Source organism: Callospermophilus lateralis, chromosome 14 (genome assembly GCF_048772815.1).
Source record: "Callospermophilus lateralis isolate mCalLat2 chromosome 14, mCalLat2.hap1, whole genome shotgun sequence".
NCBI lineage: Eukaryota > Metazoa > Chordata > Mammalia > Rodentia > Sciuridae > Callospermophilus > Callospermophilus lateralis.
Window position 1 is genome coordinate 30,407,606 of NC_135318.1, and position 21,672 is coordinate 30,429,277.

General features: G+C 33.4%; 1 protein-coding gene across 2 annotated transcripts in view; it reads right to left on the reverse strand.

Moving 5' to 3' along the window:
- The window catches only part of Map4k3 (mitogen-activated protein kinase kinase kinase kinase 3), a 172,655-nt gene that overhangs the window by 18,333 nt on the left and 132,650 nt on the right, over positions 1 to 21,672 (reverse strand). For both annotated transcript variants that reach the window (XM_076833921.2, XM_076833920.2), the window contains 10 exons: positions 21,078 to 21,116; positions 20,792 to 20,845; positions 19,243 to 19,285; positions 17,349 to 17,508; positions 16,377 to 16,489; positions 10,051 to 10,092; positions 6,793 to 6,877; positions 5,434 to 5,513; positions 1,882 to 1,942; positions 1,683 to 1,800 (listed from right to left, as the gene is read on the reverse strand). In XM_076833921.2, the coding sequence (XP_076690036.1) occupies positions 1,683 to 1,800; positions 1,882 to 1,942; positions 5,434 to 5,513; positions 6,793 to 6,877; positions 10,051 to 10,092; positions 16,377 to 16,489; positions 17,349 to 17,508; positions 19,243 to 19,285; positions 20,792 to 20,845; positions 21,078 to 21,116 (795 nt within the window). The remainder of the gene's footprint in view (positions 1 to 1,682; positions 1,801 to 1,881; positions 1,943 to 5,433; positions 5,514 to 6,792; positions 6,878 to 10,050; positions 10,093 to 16,376; positions 16,490 to 17,348; positions 17,509 to 19,242; positions 19,286 to 20,791; positions 20,846 to 21,077; positions 21,117 to 21,672) is intronic.

Consider the following 21,672-nt stretch of genomic DNA (forward strand, 5'->3'; position numbering starts at 1 on the left):
GTAGGCAAACTTAATATATCGTAAGTGTGCTGTTACAGATCAGTAAAGAGGGCTAGAGATGTAGCTCATTGAAAAAAATGCTTGCATAGCATGTACAAGGCTCTGGGTTCAATTCACAATACCATAAACACCAAACCAACTAACCAATCATGAAACAAAAAAGATCAATGAAGAAAGAATGAGTTAAGAAACCAGTGCTGACAAAACATTTACTAAAAGTAAGACTATTTTGGGTTCATTTCCCATGTCCCCCAACCAATTTCAAATGGAATAAGGACTTAACTGTTCTTTAAAAGTCTGTAAAAGTATTTAGAAAATAGAGTAATATGACTTTGGGATTTCCTATAAAACTGCAAAAATAATAAATCCTGTAAAAAAATACTGATAAGGAGTAACACTTTAAACTCCAAATATAGCTACTATAATTCACCAAAGGAAGCTCATAACAATTCTAAATAATTATGTATATATTCAATTAAATTTTATATAAATAACCTATTTTAAGGAGAAAGAAAACCATGCAAATATTTTTATTTGATTTTGATTTTTAAAAAATTTTGTGCTCCAAGTGGTGAATTAGTTCTACTATAAACTTAGCAATTGAGAAACACAGATTGGTAAGTTACTTTAAGGTTTTGTTTTACATCATTTGTTTTACAAAAATCTTGTTAAGGGTGTCTATATTAAAAAGTTTGTGAAAAATTCATTTGATACATAGTCTTAGAAACCTTTTAGTCAACAACTGAGGAATAACTATTATAACAAAAGGAAAAGCATAGCATAATTTAAAATTCCTGAAAGTACAAATTGAAACCCTTCAACTTCTAAGTAATTATCTTCAGACATCAAAACATCTATTCAATAAATTATTTTTATTCTAGGTTTAGAAACTGTATATTGAAAAAATTAATTTTGTACATGTAAACACAAATATATCAAAAGCAAAGGCAAGTGTGTAGGGGAAGAGGAAACACTGGGGAATGACACTGACCAAATTATATTGTTATATATTGTGTGCTTTTACGAATATGTAACAACAAATTCCACTATTATGTATAGCTATAATGCACTAAGAAAAAAATGTTGCGGTGCGGGAAGCAAAGGCAATACATGTGATGTAAAATGATAGGAAATAAATTAGTTTTAACTTTGCAGGAAAGAAAGATTAAAAATTCAGAGAGGGGCTGGGGTTGTGGCTCAGCAGTAGAGCGCTCACCTAGCATGTGCAAGGCTCTGGGTTTGAACCTAGCAACACATAAAAATAAATAAGTAAGGGCTGGGTTTGTAGCTCAGTGGTACAGAGCTTGCCTTGCATGCATGAAGCCTTGGGTTCGGTCCCCAGGATCACGTAAAAATAATAAACAGATAAAAATAAAGATATAAAAATAAATAAATAAATAAAATAAAGGTGTTCTGTCTAACTACAACTGAAAAAATATATATATACTTATAAAAAATTCAGAAACAAATATTTAATATAACTGGAAAGTAGAATAATTTTAGAGCTACAGTGTGATAAATAAGTCCTTGTTAAAATGTATCTCTTATGATTTTTTCCTTACACATAATTTCTATTAATCCCAACTGAATTCTCTTTTATTTTCTCTCCTATAAGTACACACTACAATGAATTATTAGCGTATTTCTCCTAATAATGAAAATATAATTAAATATACAGTTACCTTGGCAGTATTCTATCAGGGAGTTTGTGTGCTGGAATAGCAACAGGTAACTTTTGCATCTGTCTTGCATAATCAAAAAGCCCTGGTAAATTATGGGAATAAAGCTGAGAAGCTTTACCTATAAAGAAATAAATACAATATAAGAGCTAATAATAAGCTATAACATAACTGTAAGATGTAGAGAAACTAAAAGACTTACCAGATATTGATAGCAAGCAATTGTTCATCACATACAACCATGTACACCTTCGAGGGAATAGCTGATTAAAAAAACGTAGAAAAAAGTTTACAAAGAATATATATAACCATGTAAACATGTACACATTAACCAGTCAGCTGTCTTATCGATAGGCTCATTATTTAAAAAGTAAAATACTTTTAATAGAAATTCATTGTATAAGTATTTAAAACAAGATAATATACCAGCTTAAATATTTACGTGGGACAAAAAATTTGCAATATAATTTCAGTCTAAACATTTCATATTTGAAAATGTTTTATTCCCTGCATAAGAGAATGAGTGCTCTCTATAGCCCCCAAACTATGCAGGGAATAAAACATTTTCAAATATGAGCTATTCCTTCACTTCACAGAGTATGGAAATAGTATGGAGGAGGAAAAAGGTGGAGAAGGGATATGATGAAAACTCATAAAACATACAGGACATACACATGCATACACGCACACATATGGAATTTCTTACTGAAATCTAATATGTAAGAGCTGAGAAGCACTCTGGAAGCTTGAAAATGGCTAGTATTAAGGGCAAAGAAAAGGGAATCAATACACTTCAAAGGGAAAAAATAGCTACTCTCGTGGAATCATTTCATTGTGAATATCAGTGATTTTCAAAGTGGTCTTTGGATCATCAGCCTGAGCATCAGTTGGGCACATGCTAGAAATGCTGGTTCTCAGACTTCACCCCACACCTACTGAAGCAGAAGTTCTGAAGGTGGGCCCAGAAATCTGTTTTAACAAGAACGTCTTGGCAATTCTGATGAAAACAGGCTATACAGCCTCTGATATATGTATTGAGGCATCCTGAGTTAACAAGCGTGATAGCTTAGGTTTGTTCTGGCAATTCCTACAGGTTATTCCAAGATAGACTGGGAAGAGGACAGGGAACAGGAAAGAAGAGAAGAATAATGAAATGTATCAAGGCCTCTAAGGCTATTACTTTATGACCCTGAATAGCTAATAGAGAAAAACAATAATAAAAGGAGAGGCAATGACATACTCCAGACCACAGAGCAGTGAACTTTACCATAGTGGCATGAAGCTGATTTTTATTTAATTCAGTGTTGAAGTGGGTTTATTTTCATACAAACACGTACTTAAGTATTTCTTTAGTATCAAATCTATGGATTTTTATGAGACTATATGTTTCTAAATATAAGTTGGTTTGCTTATTAAATACAAGGATACATGAAACATCAGGACATAACACAAATTTCATTCATATTATTAACACAGGTAATAATAGAAAGGTTTTTATAAACAGTTTTATTCAAGTGTTAGATTTCATATTGGATTTTTGTTTTTAGCCCAAATTTCAAAAACTCTGAACTTTTTATAGCTCTTTAATGCCTACTTCCTTTAGCAAGATAGCTCTGGGTGAACTATCTATTTAATAAAAAAATGAACAAGGGCAGATTCAAGACTTGGCCTAGATCCATAAATGTGTTTTCTCCATGACACTGTGACCTTGGGTAATTTACTCAGTCTCTGGTGTCTCAGTGTTTTTATCTGTAAAATGGAGCACCTATCCCTCACAAGGCTATTCCTGGTAAAGCACTAAGAAGAGTGCCTGTTACACAGTGAGTACTCAAGAAATGTTAGTTTTAAGTAGTAAAAGCAGAAAAAAAAATTTAAAATCAGGATCCTATTTTGCTTCATTTTCTCACTTTGTAGTATCATCCCCAAGCTATAAGACTTATACAACCCAGTTTATTTTCCCCAGAGTATAGAGAAAGTCAACCTAATAATCAATTTCACAGTAAGATGAAAAAACTCAGGATTTTACATATTCTCATTCTCTACTCTCAAAGGCGTCCCCTGAAAGGAAAAAAATGTCTCACCTTGAAGGGCAATGTTTAGCTCAGAAAATTTCAAATGCTAAAGCAATTAAGAAAAGAAGTTATTGTAGACTGGGGCTGGATAGGATTGATGTGTGCTTTCATCTGGGTGTCTTAAATTAGGTGATAAATGTTCTACATGTTACCAATAATTCTGATTATCACTTTATAGCCAATAACAATATTACCACCTTTGAATTACTTATCTACTAATTACTACAAATAACAGAATCCATTTCTTTTCTTTCCCATGGTTCTTATGTACTTTTTAACAAGTTCATTGTATAACAATTCCAGATTAAAAGATTCACAGTACATCATATAGTTTAGGACCCTTTTAGAAAATTTGCTTTAAAAAATGTGACAAAAGATGGAAATGCTTTGTAATGAAGAAATTATAATTTACAGATCTCTCTCTGTTTTATTTGTAAAGGAGATATTTATCGATAAAGGAAAATTAGTTACACATCCCACCACCCCTCAAAATGACATAACCAAATTTACACTGTATTTCTTCTAAAATCAGCCTCTCCCCTGAAAATGACACTGTCATGCACCCAGTCACTCAAGTTGGAAACCTGGAGTTAACTGAGTCCTCTCCTAAGCCTCCATATTGAACTCATCATTCAATTTGGCCAATTCTAGCTCTTTCATCTTTCTCTACAAAAGCTATGGGCTGGGAGAGGCAGTATGGTGAAGTTAAGGATATGGACTCAGAGGTCACCCTGCCTGGGTTCATTCCCCAGTGCAGCCACTTAGTAGCTATGGGATGCCTGGCAAGTTACTAATCCTTTCTGAAACTTAGTTTTTCTCACCTGTGAATTAAGAACTGTAATGGGTTCTCTCAGAGATTCTATAGGGGTTAGATAATATGTGTCAAGCAAATAAAATCTGAGGCTGTCACACAGTAAAAAATTTTTACAATTATTGGTAATATCATCATTATGATTTTTGCAAGCTTCTGGGTGCTAAATGCCAAAAGCTATCCCAACTCATTCTAACAATAAACAATGGCCCCATACAATTATTCCAAACCCCATGTTATTCTCTGCCCTCTTTATCTCCATACCAAACTTCACTCCTTTACCTTTGACCTAGTCTCTAGTTTCATATCCTACCATACAGCAAACACATATTTCTAAAACAGACCTGATCATCAGTGTGGCACACAAAGTTCTGAGGTTTGGCATCTGTCCCCCTACCCAGCTCCAACTACTGTCACTCTTCTGTGCTCCCAATTGTCCAGTCACTGTTTCTCACACTTGCCATGTTATTTCACAACTCAATGCTGCCATATTTGTCTTCTTTCTGTTTGGCTGACAAATTTCTATGCATTATCATTTAAGGTCCACCTCAAACACCCCTTTTTCTTCCTCTCCCAGAGTGTAGCCAGAGTGTAGGCCACCTATCGCTTTTGGCCTACACTCTGTATTTGTTCTCAGTGTGACATATAATCTGAGTGTTCTACTTATTGATTTATGTCTGTTTTCCCTAGTATATCACGAGCTTTTCAAATGTAAGGACTAGTCCAGTGACTCTGTCTTAAGTATCTGTAAACAGAACATGTTCTGTGAAGGTGTTATGAATAAAAGAGGCACCAAAGCATAAAAGTGAAACTTATTTATAGTCTACTTACAATAACTTGGGGAGGGGGGAAGATGTACCAAATAACATACCTGCTCCATTGATGTCTCATGAAGTTCATTAAGATTAAGGGTATAAATCCCTTCTTCGGCACCAAATATCAAATATTGATCTGTAATAACAAAAGTACTTCACTAACTGATTTCAATAAGATACGTTTATACAGTTTAACTTTCAGTTAAGTATGTGTTAATATAACAAAAAATTACTGTAAATATTTTGAATCTTAATGCAAAGAAGAGGTGAGGCACTCTAGACTATTGAATTATAAATATAAATATAAGGAGGGTATTTGGGAGTGGCCAGCTAGACTTTCACTCATCAGAAGGTACCACTGACTTGAGTCTGCAGCTACTTTTCCTAAAACCCCCTGAAAACAGGAACATGTGCAAATGACTTCAGAATGTAAACCAGGAACAGAGAGAACAGATAAAAAACATTTTTACAGAATATTATTTTTCCAGGTATGATAAGCATTAACATAAAAAAAACCCCTAGAATCTGATTGGTACCTATAAAAAAAGGTTAACTAAAACCTGGGTTCCTACTAAGGAACTCAATATCTCCTGGAAGATAGCAGAAGCCTGGCCTTGGCCCTACAGGATCTGTTTTTAAGATAAGATAAAAGATCAGGTCAAGAGCTTCTTCAGACCAAACTGAAGTATTTTGAGAGCAATTTAGAATGTTAAGAGAATTCCTAAACTGCCTAGTACTTAGGACTAGAACTGGCAAATTTAATACCATGAAATGTGGGGTCAGACAGAAAGAAGTGGGTTTAAACTGAAGCTCTACCAACTGACTTTGTGAAACAACAAATCTTTTGGAGTCAGTTTCTGTATCCACGAAATAAAAGTACGGACCTTGAACTTTTAGAACACATATGTGTTTTTATACATATACATACAAAAAGGTTCATATGTTTCTATGTGTATCTTGCATAGACAGGTACTAAGATACAGATACAGCAGGGGAACAGAGTCCTTGCTTACTTCCTAAAAACAACTATTCTGATTATGACCCCTTTTACAGTCAGATCCTCTAAAGTGGTCACTAGCCCCTGGGTTCTCATAGCTAAATTCCTTCAGTAAATGACTGTCTAAAAAATAAACTAAACTAAAAAATGACTGTTTTTGTGCCGCAAAAGAAACATTTCTGAAGGAAATCCGAGTGGTATAGAATATATTATTACATTGATACAGCGACTCTGGTGAAATTTTAATTTTATGTGCCACCCAAACACTGACAACAGTATAAACAAACTTATGTATCTTAAAATTAAAAAATTATAACCAAATATTTTTCAGAAAAATATTTAGAAAATGAATTAAATCAAATGCTTTCATAGTCCCAGTTGAAAAAATTAGATAACAGATAAAAACTCATGGTACTACCTCGTGTATCTGGGTTTATCCAGGATGTTGCACAGTGAATTTTCAAGGGACACCCATTAAAAACCTTTGAAAAACATGCACCCATCTGGAAAAACAAATAACTTCTATGAGACAGTGACAAACAAATGTCCTTAATACAACATGTAAAATGCAATCATTTATTTTAATATGGGAGAACATTCTGAAATTACTACGACCTTCAAACTTACAGAAATAAAATGTGTTGAATCAGTCATCAGCCTAACTTTTTACAGAATATTATTTTTTTCTAAGCTATTATTATAAATTTTTTGGTAGCACAAAGTTTCTAGATGCAACAATGAATTTACTTGAGAGGAAGAGAAAAATTCACTCATATTTTATTGTCTCTTTTCAAGTGAACAAAGCAATAATAGTGAACAATTCTGCCTAATAATTTGCTTATAAGAATATCATTGACAGGTTCCATATCAAAAACATTACAATATTCTCTGGTAAGAAGAAAACCATAATTTCCATAAAGATATAAAAATGTCTCATTTGGTTTCATGATAAAACTAGTATTAATCATTACATTTCATATTATAAAAGAGGTGTAGTTGATTTGAAATTCATGCATGTGCTTCAAACTCAAAAACATATAGACTCTTTTGTCTTTGAAAAAAAAAAGAATAATCTGATTATTATTTCCCTTGGTAAGATTCACTAGAAAGCTTTATTCTTTGATGTTCTTATTAATTTATCAAGTCCACTTAAAAATCTTTCAAATAAATATAATGAAATGTAGCATTCACTTGAATTGTACATTATATTCTCAAAGGGCAAAATGTTAAGTTTTGAAATTATCATTTTGATTAAATACATAAGGTTTGCACTTATAACCAACTATTTGAGGAAAAAATAGTACAAAAATATCTGGCCAGAGTAAACTTCTGTATTTGCCAGTCTGTTCTAAATTAACATAACAGCACTTTGTAGCACCTTATCAAATGTGGAGGCAACATGCTCAGAACACTCTGATATCATTAACATAAAACAATCACGACAAAAACCTTAACATTTCCTTTTTAATGACAGAAATGTATCAATCAATATTTTTAAAGATTTAAGTACCAAAAAGAATGACTTGGGTTGGCAATATCATCAGGTGGCAGGTGACCAATGATGTAGGGCTGAAACTGTATCACTTAAGAAAATCAAATTAATACCTTTTAAGAAGACTAACAAAATGTGTATGTTAAGGTACTGCTAACATCTAGAAATCCAAGTGGCAAGTCAGGACCAAACAATTGGTCCCAACCTTAAGTTAATTTGTATAGTTGGATCTTATCTGTCATTCCACTGTTACCAGCTTTTCCCTGTCAAATTACACACCTGAAGTAAGAGCTTTGTCTTATGGCCAAATGGTAAGTTTGCCTATTATATTTATTTGTTATAGTATATAAAATTAGTATTCAAATTATAATTTTAAATATTTAAAATTTAAGTATCATATGTAAAAGTAGAGGTGGGAGGTAAAAAAACTAGAACTAAGGACAGCTAAATGTTACATGAGGTTTTAGATTATAGATTTTTAGTGATGGAAATACAGCTCTCTCCATACTAATCTAAACTTATACATTGACTTAATATAATTTTAACACTATAAAGGAAGCATGACCATATTATTCAGCACTCCCATTAAATGAGATCAGTAATGTTGAAAAGACATCTGCTTCCTTTTGTTTATTGTGGTACTATTCATGACAGCCAAGATAGAGAATCAACCCCAGTGTCTATTAACAGATGGATGGGTAAAGAAAATGTAGTGCATATCCAACATGGAATTCTATTTGGACTTAAAAAAAGAAAATCTTATTATTGATGATATGTGAACCTGGAAGACTGCTAAGTGAAACAGGCTAGAGAAGGACAAGTACTGCATTAACTTCCTTATATCTAGATAGAATATCTAGATAGAAAAAAAGTTAAAACTCATAGAAGCAGAAAGCAGAATGATGGTTCTCAGAGGCTGAGGGGGAGAGGAGAGGACTGGGGAGATCTTAGTCAAAAGACTTGAAGTTTTAATTAAGAGAAATAAGTTTAAGAGATCTATTGTAATCATGGTGACTACAGTTAACAACAATTTACATGAAAATTTTATTAAGTGTAGATTTTTGAATACTCCAAAAAACAACATATAACACATATGTAAAACAGCTTGACTTAGCCATTCCACAATGTATATAAATATTAAAATATCATGTTATATACTATAAATATTAAAAAAATTTCCTTATTAAAAAAAATTTTAAAATATGAGGAAAAATGGACAACCTGGTCTAACTAAAACCAAAAATAAACAAAACCCAACCTAGGCGATGTCAGACATCTAAATTCTAGGGACATCTAAATAGGGTTGGGTGTTTTGTAATCTTACTGACCAGGATCTTTAATGTCATTTTACTCATGGACAAGATCAAGGACTTAGGTCAGATGCTGCTCCAATATGTCTTCTAATTTAAAATTCTGTTTTTTGTTTTGTTTTTTTTTTTTTTTGGTACTAGGGATTTAACCTAGGGTGCTTTATCACTGAGCCACCCTCTTGGTTCTTTATATTTTTTATTTTGAGACAGGGTTTCACGAAGTTACATAGGGCCTTGTTAAATTGCTGAGGCTATCCTTAAACTTGTGATCCTCCTGCCGCAGCCTCTCAAAAACTGCTGGGATCACAGGTGTGTGCCACCACATCCGATTAAAATTCCACATTTTTGATAACTGAAAACATGCTACAAAAATGTCATAACTATTTTGTACTCTCTAGAATATCTATGTGAGCTGCAAACGGGATATCAACAAATTTTGGAATCAAGGAACTTTAAAATGTCAAATTCATCATAATCTTAGTTTGAAAGACTATTTTTCAGATGCAATCACAAGTAACATTTAAATTAGCAATCTTATAGATAATAATGAGTTTTTTTTGGTTTGTTTGTTTTTTTGGGTAGTACTAGGGACAAACCCAGGGCCTTCAACATGCTAAGCAAGTGCTCTACTACAAAGCTAAACCTCCAACCCTTTTAAAATTTTGAGACCGGGCTTCCTTAAGTTGCCCTGGCTGGTCTTGAATTTTTGATCCTCCTGCTTCAGCCTCTTGAGTAGCTGTAATTACAGTTGTATGTCACCATGGCTATGAAAGTTCTTCTAACAGGATATAAATCTAACTTAAGATATACTTTTGAGCAATTATTTATCATTGGCTATAGTCTGAAACCAGCTAATGTCATAGTTAGTACTTACATGCACTTTAGGTGTTGGGGGAAGACCATTGCTAATAGGCTTCTAGAAAAAGAACACATACATGATTATATATACAGATTTCTTGCTGCTGTTTGGCATAAAACAATCCTATATTTGAAACACATTTATCTAATAAAATACATGAATCTATTCTCTTTGGAAAAGAAATCATTATAGGGATAATGTTTGAGTTTCCTGTAATCCCTTCCATAGTCCATTTACTTGTAGTACCTGCCCCCACCAAAACCAGTTTTATGTGTATCCTTTATTTAAGCAATTACATATACTCATGTATTTACACAGCTTTCTAAACCTTTTTTTTTTTTTTTCAGTGCTGGGGATCAAACCCAGGACATCATGCATGCTGGGTAAGTGTTCTACCACTGAGCTACAGTCAACTCACTTCTAAACTTTTTGGTGTACATTTACATAAATGTTCCCACATAAAACACCATTTTTCTATGTTTGGACTTGGCCTTAAAATGGTCTTGGAACATAATTTTGCATCACTCAAAATTATGGTATGAAGTATGGCCTACTTCATTTATTTTAACTACAACATGGTTAACTACAATACTTTATAACTTAATTGTTATTGGATATTTAGGAATTGAATATTTAGGATTTTCAACTTTTTTCTATAAGAATAATGATGAAGTGAACACCTCTACTTAATCTTCTTAGCACTGTGTGATTAAAAAAAAAATTATCAGTCTTTATTTACTGGTAGGAAAACTAGGAAATGTCATGAAATAAGAAATCTACTGTATAATACATAATATAGACAAAGATCTTGAAAAATAATGGATGTCTCAGCTATTATTTCCCACCTTTAATCAGAATATTATTCATCTTTAAAGAAGATGAAAAATTACCCATATTAACCATATAGAAAATAAACCTCTATCCCACTTGAATCAAAGTGTGAAATATGATATATCAAGAACTATGTAATGTTTTGAACAACCTACAATAAAAACTAATTTAAAAAGAAAATAAACCTCATTAACTTAACACTATCTAACCTCTTTGCATTTCATTAACTATTAACTAATTTTATGTACTTCAGAGCATAAAATTTGCTGTTTTTGAATGGTTTCATATTTCCTTAAAATAGCAAATAAAATAATTTTCAATTTGGAAAACATAATAACTAATGCCATTTGGTTTTAAGCAGATCTATACCTTAGTAATCAAGCTAAAGACACAGCAAGAAAACAACGACATTATTACTTGAAGGTTGTCTCGGTCTACAGTTTACCATCTAGTCAGACACTTGTATTTATTCCAGCAAAAATTCATGGATCAACTTCCAAAGCATATTAAATAAAATGCTAATATATGGGACAGATGGAACAAGTGTGGCAGAAGAACATCTTATTTAATAACTTTTGAGCTAAAACAATACAGAAGTGGGGCCCCTTGTGACATTTATTACTTTGGTAACAAGATCATTAATATATCAATTTTATACTCATGGCATACTATATGGGTAAGAGAATAAAATAAGCAAGAGAGCTCCACAATAAATTTGAAATAAGAAACACTGCATGGTAACTTTCACAGGCACAGAGTTCCATAACTTTCAAGGAAGTTTAGTTGTCCTTCATAATTAATCACCACTACCAGTTAGGTCAGCTTACCAAGAGCACCCTACAAATGGCTCTTACCGTGCCTTTCTTATGATAACTGTTTACGCTGTGAATGTTAACAGGGATAGTATAAAGAAGGCAACTGTATATTCACTATATGGTGAATTCCTTGCTTTCCTTCATGGCTTCTTTAGTCTTTTTTTTTTCAGTTAAAAAAAAAAAAAAAAGCTTTTCTAAGAAGTCTGAATCTTCGAAGGACAGCTCATCTCCTGGTAATAGATAATATTACCATCAGCAGTTAAAAATGTGAATGGCATATGATTTGCCCAGATTGAGTCAGGAAGATATACACAATTTAAACAGACCAATATCAAGTGAGGAAATAGAAGAAGCCCAGGACAGAATGGATACACAGCCGAGTTCTACAAGACCTTTAAAGAAGAACTAATACCAATAGTCTTCAATTTATTTCAAGAAATAAAAGAGGCGGTAATTCTAAACTCATTCTATGAGGCCAATATCACCCTGATCCCCAAACCAGGCAAAGACACATCAAAGAAAGAAAACTTCAAACCAATATCTCTAATGAACATAGATGCAAAAATTCTCAATAAAATTTAGGCAAATCGAATACAAAAACATATCAAAAAGATTGTGCACCATGATCAAGTGGGATTCATCCCAGGGATACAAGGTTGGTTCAACATATGGAAATCAATAAATGTAATTCATTACATCAACAGACCTAAAGATAAGAATCATATGATCATCTCAATAGATGCAGAAAAAGTATTTGATAAAGTACAGCACCCCTTCATTCAAAACACTAGAAAAACTAGGGGTAACAGGAACATATCTCAATATCGTAAAGACTATCTATGCTAAGCCCCAGCCAACATTATTCTAAACGGAAAAATTGAAGGCATTCCCTCTAAAAACTGGAACAAGACATGGATGCCCTCTTTTACCACTTCTATTTAACACAGTTCTTGAAACACTGGCCAGAGCAATTAGATGAAAGAAATCAAAGGGATATGTATAGGAAAAGAAGAACTTAATTTAGCACTATTTGCTGATGATATGATTCTATACACAGAACACCCAAAAAACTCCACAAGAAAACTTCTAGAACTAGTAAATGAATTCAGCAAAGTAGCAGGATATAAAATCAACACCCGTAAGTCAAAGGCATTTTTGTATATCAGTGACAAAGTCTCTGAGAAGGAAATGAGGAAAACTACCCCATACACAATAACTTCAAAAAAAAATTAAAATAAATAAAATACTTGGCAATCAATTTAACAAAAGAGGTGAAAGATCTATACAGAACCCTAAAGAGAGAAATCAAAGAAGACCTTAGAAGATGGAAAGATCTACCTTGCTCTTGGATAGGCAGAATTAATATTATCAAAATGACCATACTACCAAAAGCACTATACATATTTAATGCAATTCCAATCAAAATCCCAATGGCATTCCTCATAGAGATAGAAAATGCAATTAAGAAATTCATCTGGAAAAATAAGAGACCTAGAATAGCTAAAGCAATCTTTAGTAGGAGGAGAGAAGCAGGTGGCATCGCTAAACCAGACCTTAAACTATATTACAGGGCAATAGTAATAAAACCAGCATGGTATTGGCACCAAAAGAGACTGGTAGACCAATGGTACAGAATAGAGGACACAGAGACTAACCCACAAAATTATAATTATCTTATATTAGATAATGGTGCCAAAAACATGAACTGGAGAAAAGACAGCATCTTCAACAAATGGTGCTAGAAAACTAGAAATCCATATGCAACAAAATGAAATTAAACTCCCATCTCTCACCATGCACAAAATTTAACTCAAGATGGATCAAGGACCCAGGAATTAAACCACAGACTCTGTGTCTAATAGAAAAAAAAGTAGGCCCTAATCTTACTTATATGGGATTAGGCCCCAACTTCCTTAATAAGACTCCTATAGCACAAGAATTAAAACCAAGAATGAATAAATGGGATGAAATCAAAGTAAAAAATTTCTTCTCAGCAAAACAAACAATCTGTGAGGTAAATGGAGAACCTGCATCCTGGGAGTAAATTTTTACCCCTCACACAACAGATAGAGCACTAATCTCTAGGGTATATAAAGAACTCAGAAAAGATAAGCACCGAAAAAACAATCAACAAATGGGCCAAGGACCTGAACAGACACTTCTCAGAAGGGGATATACAATCAATCAATCAACAAATATATGAAAAAATGCTCATCATCTCTAGTAGTTAGAGAAATGCAAGTCAAAACTACTCTTAAGATACCATCTCATTCCAGTCAGAATGGCAGCTATTATGAAGACAAACAACAAGTATTGGCGAGAATGTGGGGAAAAAGGTACACTCATACATTGCTGGTGGGACTGCAGATTGGTGCAGCAAATATGGAAAGCAGTATGAAGATTCCTTGGAAATCTGGGAATGGAACCACCATTTGACCCAGCTATCCCTCTCCTCAGACTATATGCAAAGGACTTAAAAACAGCATACTACAGGGACACAGCCACATCAATGTTTATAGCAGCACAATTCACAATAGCTAAACTGTGGAGCCAACCTAAATGCCCTTCAGTGGATGAATGGATAAAAAATGTGGCATATACACACAATGGAATTTTATTCAGCAATAAAAGAGAATAAAATCATGGCATTTGCAGGTAAATGGATGGCTCTGGAGAAGATAATGCTAAGTGAAGTTAGCCAATCTCAAAAAACCAAATGCCCAATGTTTTCTCTGACATAAGGAGGCTGACTCATAGTGGGGTAGGGAGGGGGAGGATGGGAGGAATAGATGAATTCTAGATAGGGAAGAAGGATAGGAGGGAAAGAGAGGGGGCAGGGGATTAGTAAGGATGGTGGAATGTGTTAGACATCATTATCCAAAGTATATGTATGAAGACACAAACTGGGTGTCAACTTACTTTATATACAGAGATATGAAAAATTGTGGTATATATGGTAATAAGAATTGTAATACAAAAAAAAAAAAAAACCCAAAATACAAAGTACAGGTGTAGAGACATGAATTGGCATAAACATACTTTATATACAAAGATATGAAAAATTGTGCTTTATATGTGTAATAAGAATTTTAATGCATTCTGCTGTCGTGTATTTAAAAAAATAAAATCAATTAAATAAAAAAAAGTGAATGGCAGCCTCATTCAGTCCCTTCTAATGAACAAAATTTGTGAAAGCTAAATAGAGAGGCAAAGTTTTCAAGTCTTCTTACTTCAGAGAATAGTGGAGTGTCAATCAAGTTTCTTTTGATGTTGAATTTTTAGTTGCCTCTGATAGAGATAACCACTGGGCAGCCTACCACCTCAGTCCAGTACAAATAGAGAGGCTACGGCTTTGCAGGCAGCAGAGAGAGGCCGAGAAAGTGGCAACTGCAGTGCAGAACCCAGATATGGAAAGTGCAGTCCAGGTGTGCACAGAAGTGGGAGGTGGCATGGGTCACTGTGGACACACACATCAGTGAGGCAGGGCTCAGGGCTGGCAGGGAGACCCTGGGTCACAACAGCAGCAGCACGCCCACCTCCTCCAAGGGTTCAAGCTTTGTGGATGGCCATGAAGGGATTTCTAAAAAGGGTATTCTGTGAAAATGAAACTCCTGGTACATGGGATCGGTAACTTTTACATTTTAGCTGATCTGATGTCCATATTATATCACACTCATCAGCAATATTATGAAGACAAGTAAAAAAAATGCTTTCTCATGCGTTTTTCATTAATTTGGTGTCAACAGTTCAATGGATGGCGTTGGAGAAGATAATGCTAAGTGAAGTTAGCCAATCTCAAAAAAACCAAATGCAGAATGTTTTCTCTGATATAAGGAGGACTATTTATAACAGCACAATTTTTTGTTGTTAATTTATGTTCTCTGATGATAGATGTCTTCCACTGATCAGGATTCAATTTTTTATAAATATTTAAAATTTTTCATGTCTTATGATTCCTAATAAATAATATACATTTTAATAGTAATGCCATAGTGTTTCAACTAACACTTGTGACAGGAACAGCTGTTAAGTCTAATTTCATCATTTCTGAAATGATATCCTCGCTTGCTAAAACAATCATAATATTTTCCCTTTGTTAGCTATTGCCTCTGTGTAAAAGCAACTATATCAATTACTCACCCATTATGTAACCTGTAGTTAGAAATCTGTCCTGGAGTACAACCTATAGCTTTCTTTATGTCCTTATTTTTCATAATTTCTCAGACTATCAAAGGTATTTTCCTTTCCATTTTTGTGGCACTAGCGATCAAACCCAGGGACTAGTGAATGTAAGGTAAGGATTCTATCACTGAACTATAATCCCCAGCCCTGTACACAAAACTTTTTTTTTGGAATATTTATTTTTTAGTTGTAGTTGGACACAATACCTTTATTTTTTTATGTGGTGCTAAGGATCAAACCCAGGGCCTTGAATATGCAGGTGAATGCTCTACCACTGAGCCAAAACCCCAGCCCATGTATGCAAAACTTCTGAGAGTTATTTTGTGCATAGTCACGAGAATACTTGTATGAAGAACACATTTTAGAATATCTACTTATTATAATAAACATACTAAAATATCAACACAGCAATTATAAAATATACAACTGGTATAGTTTCACTAAGTATAAGTGTGAAACTAAATAGTGAAAGGGAAACAAGTACAAGAAGAACTTATAAATGCAAATACCCACTGGCACATCTTTCTTCTCTTTCCTGGAAAGGTTTGTGCCTCGATGTTCATTCTGTTGCTGATATAAAGATCCATCTCGTTCACCATTTAACTGGAAGGAGCCCACTCCATTTCCTTCAATAAGATGTTTAAATATATTGATAAACTATTAATTTTCATTAAGAAAATTATCAAGTAGAAAGAAAAGTATTAACTCAGAGACACTTTCATTCTTCATTTGAGATCAATCAGAGTATTTTAGTATTGTAGGAAGAAGTTTTTATATACAATGTTCTTTACTTAAACTTCTATTTGTGGTATATTAGGCAAATTTAAATTCAGGTTGTATCTATAATTTGCTCTAAAAAGGCAAAAAATGAATACTAAATGCATAACTACTTTCACGAAAGGGGCAATTTATATTATGTTATCAAGAAATCTTAGTTGCTCTTTCTTAAATTATTTCTTTTGTATAATTATTTCTTTTGTGGTGCTGGGGAAATAAATTGATTATCTTCCTCAAACAACTCTTTCCAGTATTAATGGTATGCAATACCCAGCAAACAAGGATCATCATCTTTATAAAAATGATTAAAGGATATAAAGAAATTAAACAAAGTACCCTCCTCTTTTCTAAAACAGAAGTAGCCCAGAACCCCCCCCCACCAAAAAAAAGTTTCCTTGCTTATTCATAGTTTAATTTCTATTGCTTATATACTGTAGATAAATGATGAAAGGGTATAAACCAGGTTCCAAAAAAGGGGAGGCTAAATATGAAATGATAAGTAAGGGGCAAAATATTTCAGGACTAGATGATAGGGAATTCTTTTATTAAAAACACTGAATTATGAAACAAAGATCAAAAAACATCTCCTTTAGCCACTGCTTCTTTTCTCTCCTGCCTCAAAGAAATTCAAAATAATTTCTTAAATTTTTTTTTTTTTCTTAACATTTTACCACTAGCATGAAAACCTGGTAAACCCTCCTCCATTACCTAAAGCAACAGGCTTTTGTGGCGGTAATCGGGGAGGTGGTGGTCTTGGTGGAACATGGGATGGTTTTGCTGGGCTCCCTGACATGGGACATCTCTTGATTGTTCCTTGATTATCTTCCTCAATAGAATGGGTTTCCTGTGGTATGAAGATGGACTTAGGCTGAAATAACATAGAAAAGAAGACCAATGATTAAACGTAATTATTTTCTTGAAGTAAATGTTGTATTTCAAATTGTGTTTACCAGATGAGTTGAGGGTATTTAACTATCTGATTCAGGTTACCTTATTATTTTAAAAATATCCTAAAAATGGACACAAATATGTGTCAAGTTTTGCAGCTGTGCAAAAAAAGGGGGAGGCTCTCTATGTCTTTTTATTAATTCTTTTTTTTTTGCAGGGTGGGGACCAGGAATTGAATTGAACCCAGAGCACTTAACCACTTAGCCTCAGCTTCTTGAAGCTACTGGAATTACAGGCATGTGCCACCACGCCTGGCTTCTTACTATTTCTTCAAATCTTAAAAACAGTCCCTTTGATAGCCTCAAATTTAAACAAAACTCTGTATGAGTCTTACAGCTAATGCAAGCTCAGCTCCTTATCAAAGCTAATCTAAATTGTCCCTTAGATGACTCAGTATCTTTATATTGATGCTTTTTTTCAGATGAGGGATAGAAGATATATACTAAGGTGTTCTCAAGTTAAAGAAGGCAGCACCACAATAAGGGATACCTGAAAAAATTTGTGAAGACAATGGAAAAAACTCCAGTCACATAAAGGGTTAGAAAATTTATAAACTTTTATAAATATGCCCATTATTATTATTATTATTATTATTAATCATTATTACTTTTTGTGGTGCTGGGGATTGAACCCAAGGGCTCTGTGCATGCAAGGCAAGCACTCTACCAACTGAGCTATATCCCCAGCCTCAACGTGCCCTTTATTATAAAGATTGCTCAGCACTTATTTCCTTGAAATTCAGATCTCTATACTTCTGCTAATTTAAAGCTAAACAGGCAAGCACAGCATTATTTACTTGTGTGAATAAAGACTTTCCTCAGAAGTATAAAAAGGAAACAAAATACAGCAATAAATTTGATGCCAAGACTGGTAACAATCCAGCTCTCATTTATAATACCCTGGTTTCAAACTTTAAACCAAATTATTTTATAATTAAAATGTGCGATGCATATGAATTTATAAAATAAATTTATACTATCACTATCTTTTTAAAATATTTGTATTTTAGTTTTAGTTGGACACAATACCTTATTTTATTTATTTATTTTTATGTGGTACTGAGGATCAAACCTGGGGCTTTGCCTGTGCTAGATAAGCACTCTTATCGATGAGCCTCAATACCAGCCCATATATTACCACTATTTATATTAACTGATTTTATGCTGTAAGAAATCTATCAATTGCAGTTATTTTTAGTATTTTATGATGATTGTGTTTGGCACAAGCCTTTTGATGTTAATTTTTTTTGAAAGTTACTGTTTTATTTTGTATTTTAAATTTATGATCTTTTCCTGAAAATTAAATATTTGTGAGGATAAATTACCATCCTACTAACTATTTTCAGGGATCAGTTAGTAGACTGCAGATTTTGAGATTAAAAAATATTAGAAGAAACATGCGTTTTTCTAGCCCAAGTGAAAAAACACTAATCTATCAACACACTTATTTTCACTGTGAAAATTTCTAAGACGTAGAATGAATACTAAATGACAAGTTGGGTATTATCTTAGATCATAGTTAGCAACTTCCTAATTTTTCTTTGTGGGTCACAAATAAAAATAATCTAGTGTAACTACAATACAATATTAAAGTGGCAGAACAATAACACACACATACACACACAGATTTCAAATAGAGAAATAAACTTGTCTACCTTTGGTGGCAGAGGTGGTGGAACTTTTGCTTTCATGGTTGAACTAAAAACACAAAAAGTTTAGAATCAGTACCCGTTATTTTACACATAAATCATCACTAAAATGTAATTATGTTTTTAAATCTATATGGAAGAAAAACCTGCAAAAACAAGTACCATTTTCTAAGATTATGAGTTTTTACCAAAATATTCTGTGAAATGTTTAAGTTATGTTGAATGAAGTATCACTCAGAAGTAATTGGGTAGATATGCCTCTTGGTTTCAAATATTATAACCCAAACTGGAAAAGGTGACTAAAATTCCAGTTTATTTCAATTAAAGGAAAATAATAAAAGAACATAAGCGGCACCTGGTAGAGGAAAAAAAACGGTATAATATAAATTACATCATAATCATCATTTGTGTTATTTTGTTTGATATAAAATATCTTTGATGAACCTCATCAAAGGTGATATATGTGGCTCTATGAAATGATAGGCAGAATTTGAATGAAGCTAAGATTCATTAAAACTCAGGATAAGTTTCAGAAACAGAAAAAATTAAAGATATCCAGAAAACACCTCAGATGAGGACCCTGAGGCCTGAGGTTAAGTGACCTGACTCAGAGTCAGATGATACAGTGAGGAGGAAAAACCCACGCCCAAAAGCTTGTCAGGTGCTCCTCTCTACCTGAAAACTGCATCTTTCTTTATCAAACAAACAAACAAAAATTATTAAATTTAAGGACTAAGAGGTAATACACACATAGTAGTAAAAATATTCCCCTTTAAAAATTCACACATATATCTAAAGTGTTTCTCTGAAACATATTCAATAAAATTGAATCAAGCATAAAATAAGCTTCTTTGTATTTGTACTAATTATAGCAGCTAGCAATTACTAACTTCAATAAAAAATTGTTTTTTTCCTAAATTGTTATTAACTAGTGTGTTATCAACTGGAATTGTGTCTCCCCAAAATTCACATGTTGAAGTCTTTTTTTTTTTTTTTTTTAAAGAGAGAGAGAGGAGAGAGAGAGAGAATTTTTTAATATTTATTTCTTAGTTTTCGGTGGACACATCATCTTTGTATGTGGTGCTGAGGATTGAACCCGGGCCGCACGCATGCCAGGCGAGTGAGCTACTGCTTGAGCCACATCCCCAGCCCACATGTTGAAGTCTTAATCCCCAATGTGACTGTACTGGAGAAAGGGCTTCTAGGAGGAAACTAAAGGAAGAGATATTGCCCTCCTCCCTCAGATGTGCACACTCTGAGGAAAGGCCAAGTGAAGACATTGCCAGGAGGCGGCCACCACCAGGAACCAAACAGGCCAGTACCTAGACCTTGAAGTGAAGCTGTGAGAAATAAACTTTTGTTGTTTAAGCCACCCAGCCTAAGGTATTTGTTTGGGGAAGCCCGCTGACAATAATAACTGTGATAGAAACAAAGGAAAGCCTGTGGTATGGCCCATGATACTATATTACTAATTATGTTAAAATTATTGTTAGATTTAAGAAATCAGGTCAAATGACCCTTTTTCTTTCTACCAAAGAAGAGAAACAAAACTTACTGTTTGGATTCATCATCATCCCCCTCATCATCTTCTAAGTGTGCCACATGTCCTCTAAAAAAAAAAAAAAAAAAAAAAGGATAATGCCACAGTTACTTTACCGAAGAGCTTAAGAAGAAATTCTTGAAAAGACAGGAAGGGCTTCTGCAAGACAGAATTTTATTTCTATTTCTTTACAGGCTAGAGTAAGTTAGAACATACTTTTCTACATGACAGACCAGGGAGCAAAATGACTTTACTCATCTGTGACATGAAGTATTTAAAGCTTAACTAAAAATTAAATTACCGCTGATGCAATTCTTCTTCAACAGACTTCAGAAGACTCCTTAAAAGGAAAAACAACAACAAAAAAACTAATGTTAACAAATAAGCAAAGGAATATTAAGTATATATTTTTATCATTTTAACCTTACCCATAATTTTTTTAAGATTCACTTTTTTACCGTTTACTGATAATTTGCATCAATGATAACCTCTGTACCATAAAACAAATCATAGTTAATGAGACAGCTCTATTTTCTGTGCTAATGTCTTTGTAAATGTTAAATGAACAAATTAAATCCTAATGTTTATTGAAAAATGCCAATTCAAACAGAAGACAGCTCACCATGAAATGTCACAACAGTACTGACAAAACAATAATTGCAGGGTCATTGTCAGGGGTTTGTTTCCAGGATCAAATTTTACCTGGAATATTATACCTGACACCTGAAATTATATTTTCCTTTTCTTAAAGTAAGGAAGGTGACACACTCTGAAAAAAGTCATGCTCTCAGGCAATCCTACAAAATGAAGCTCAACATGTTGGATCTCTCTGCAGAAGCATGCATGCATGTGATGTGAATACATGAATGTAGTAGCACTTTGCTTTCACGGAAGAC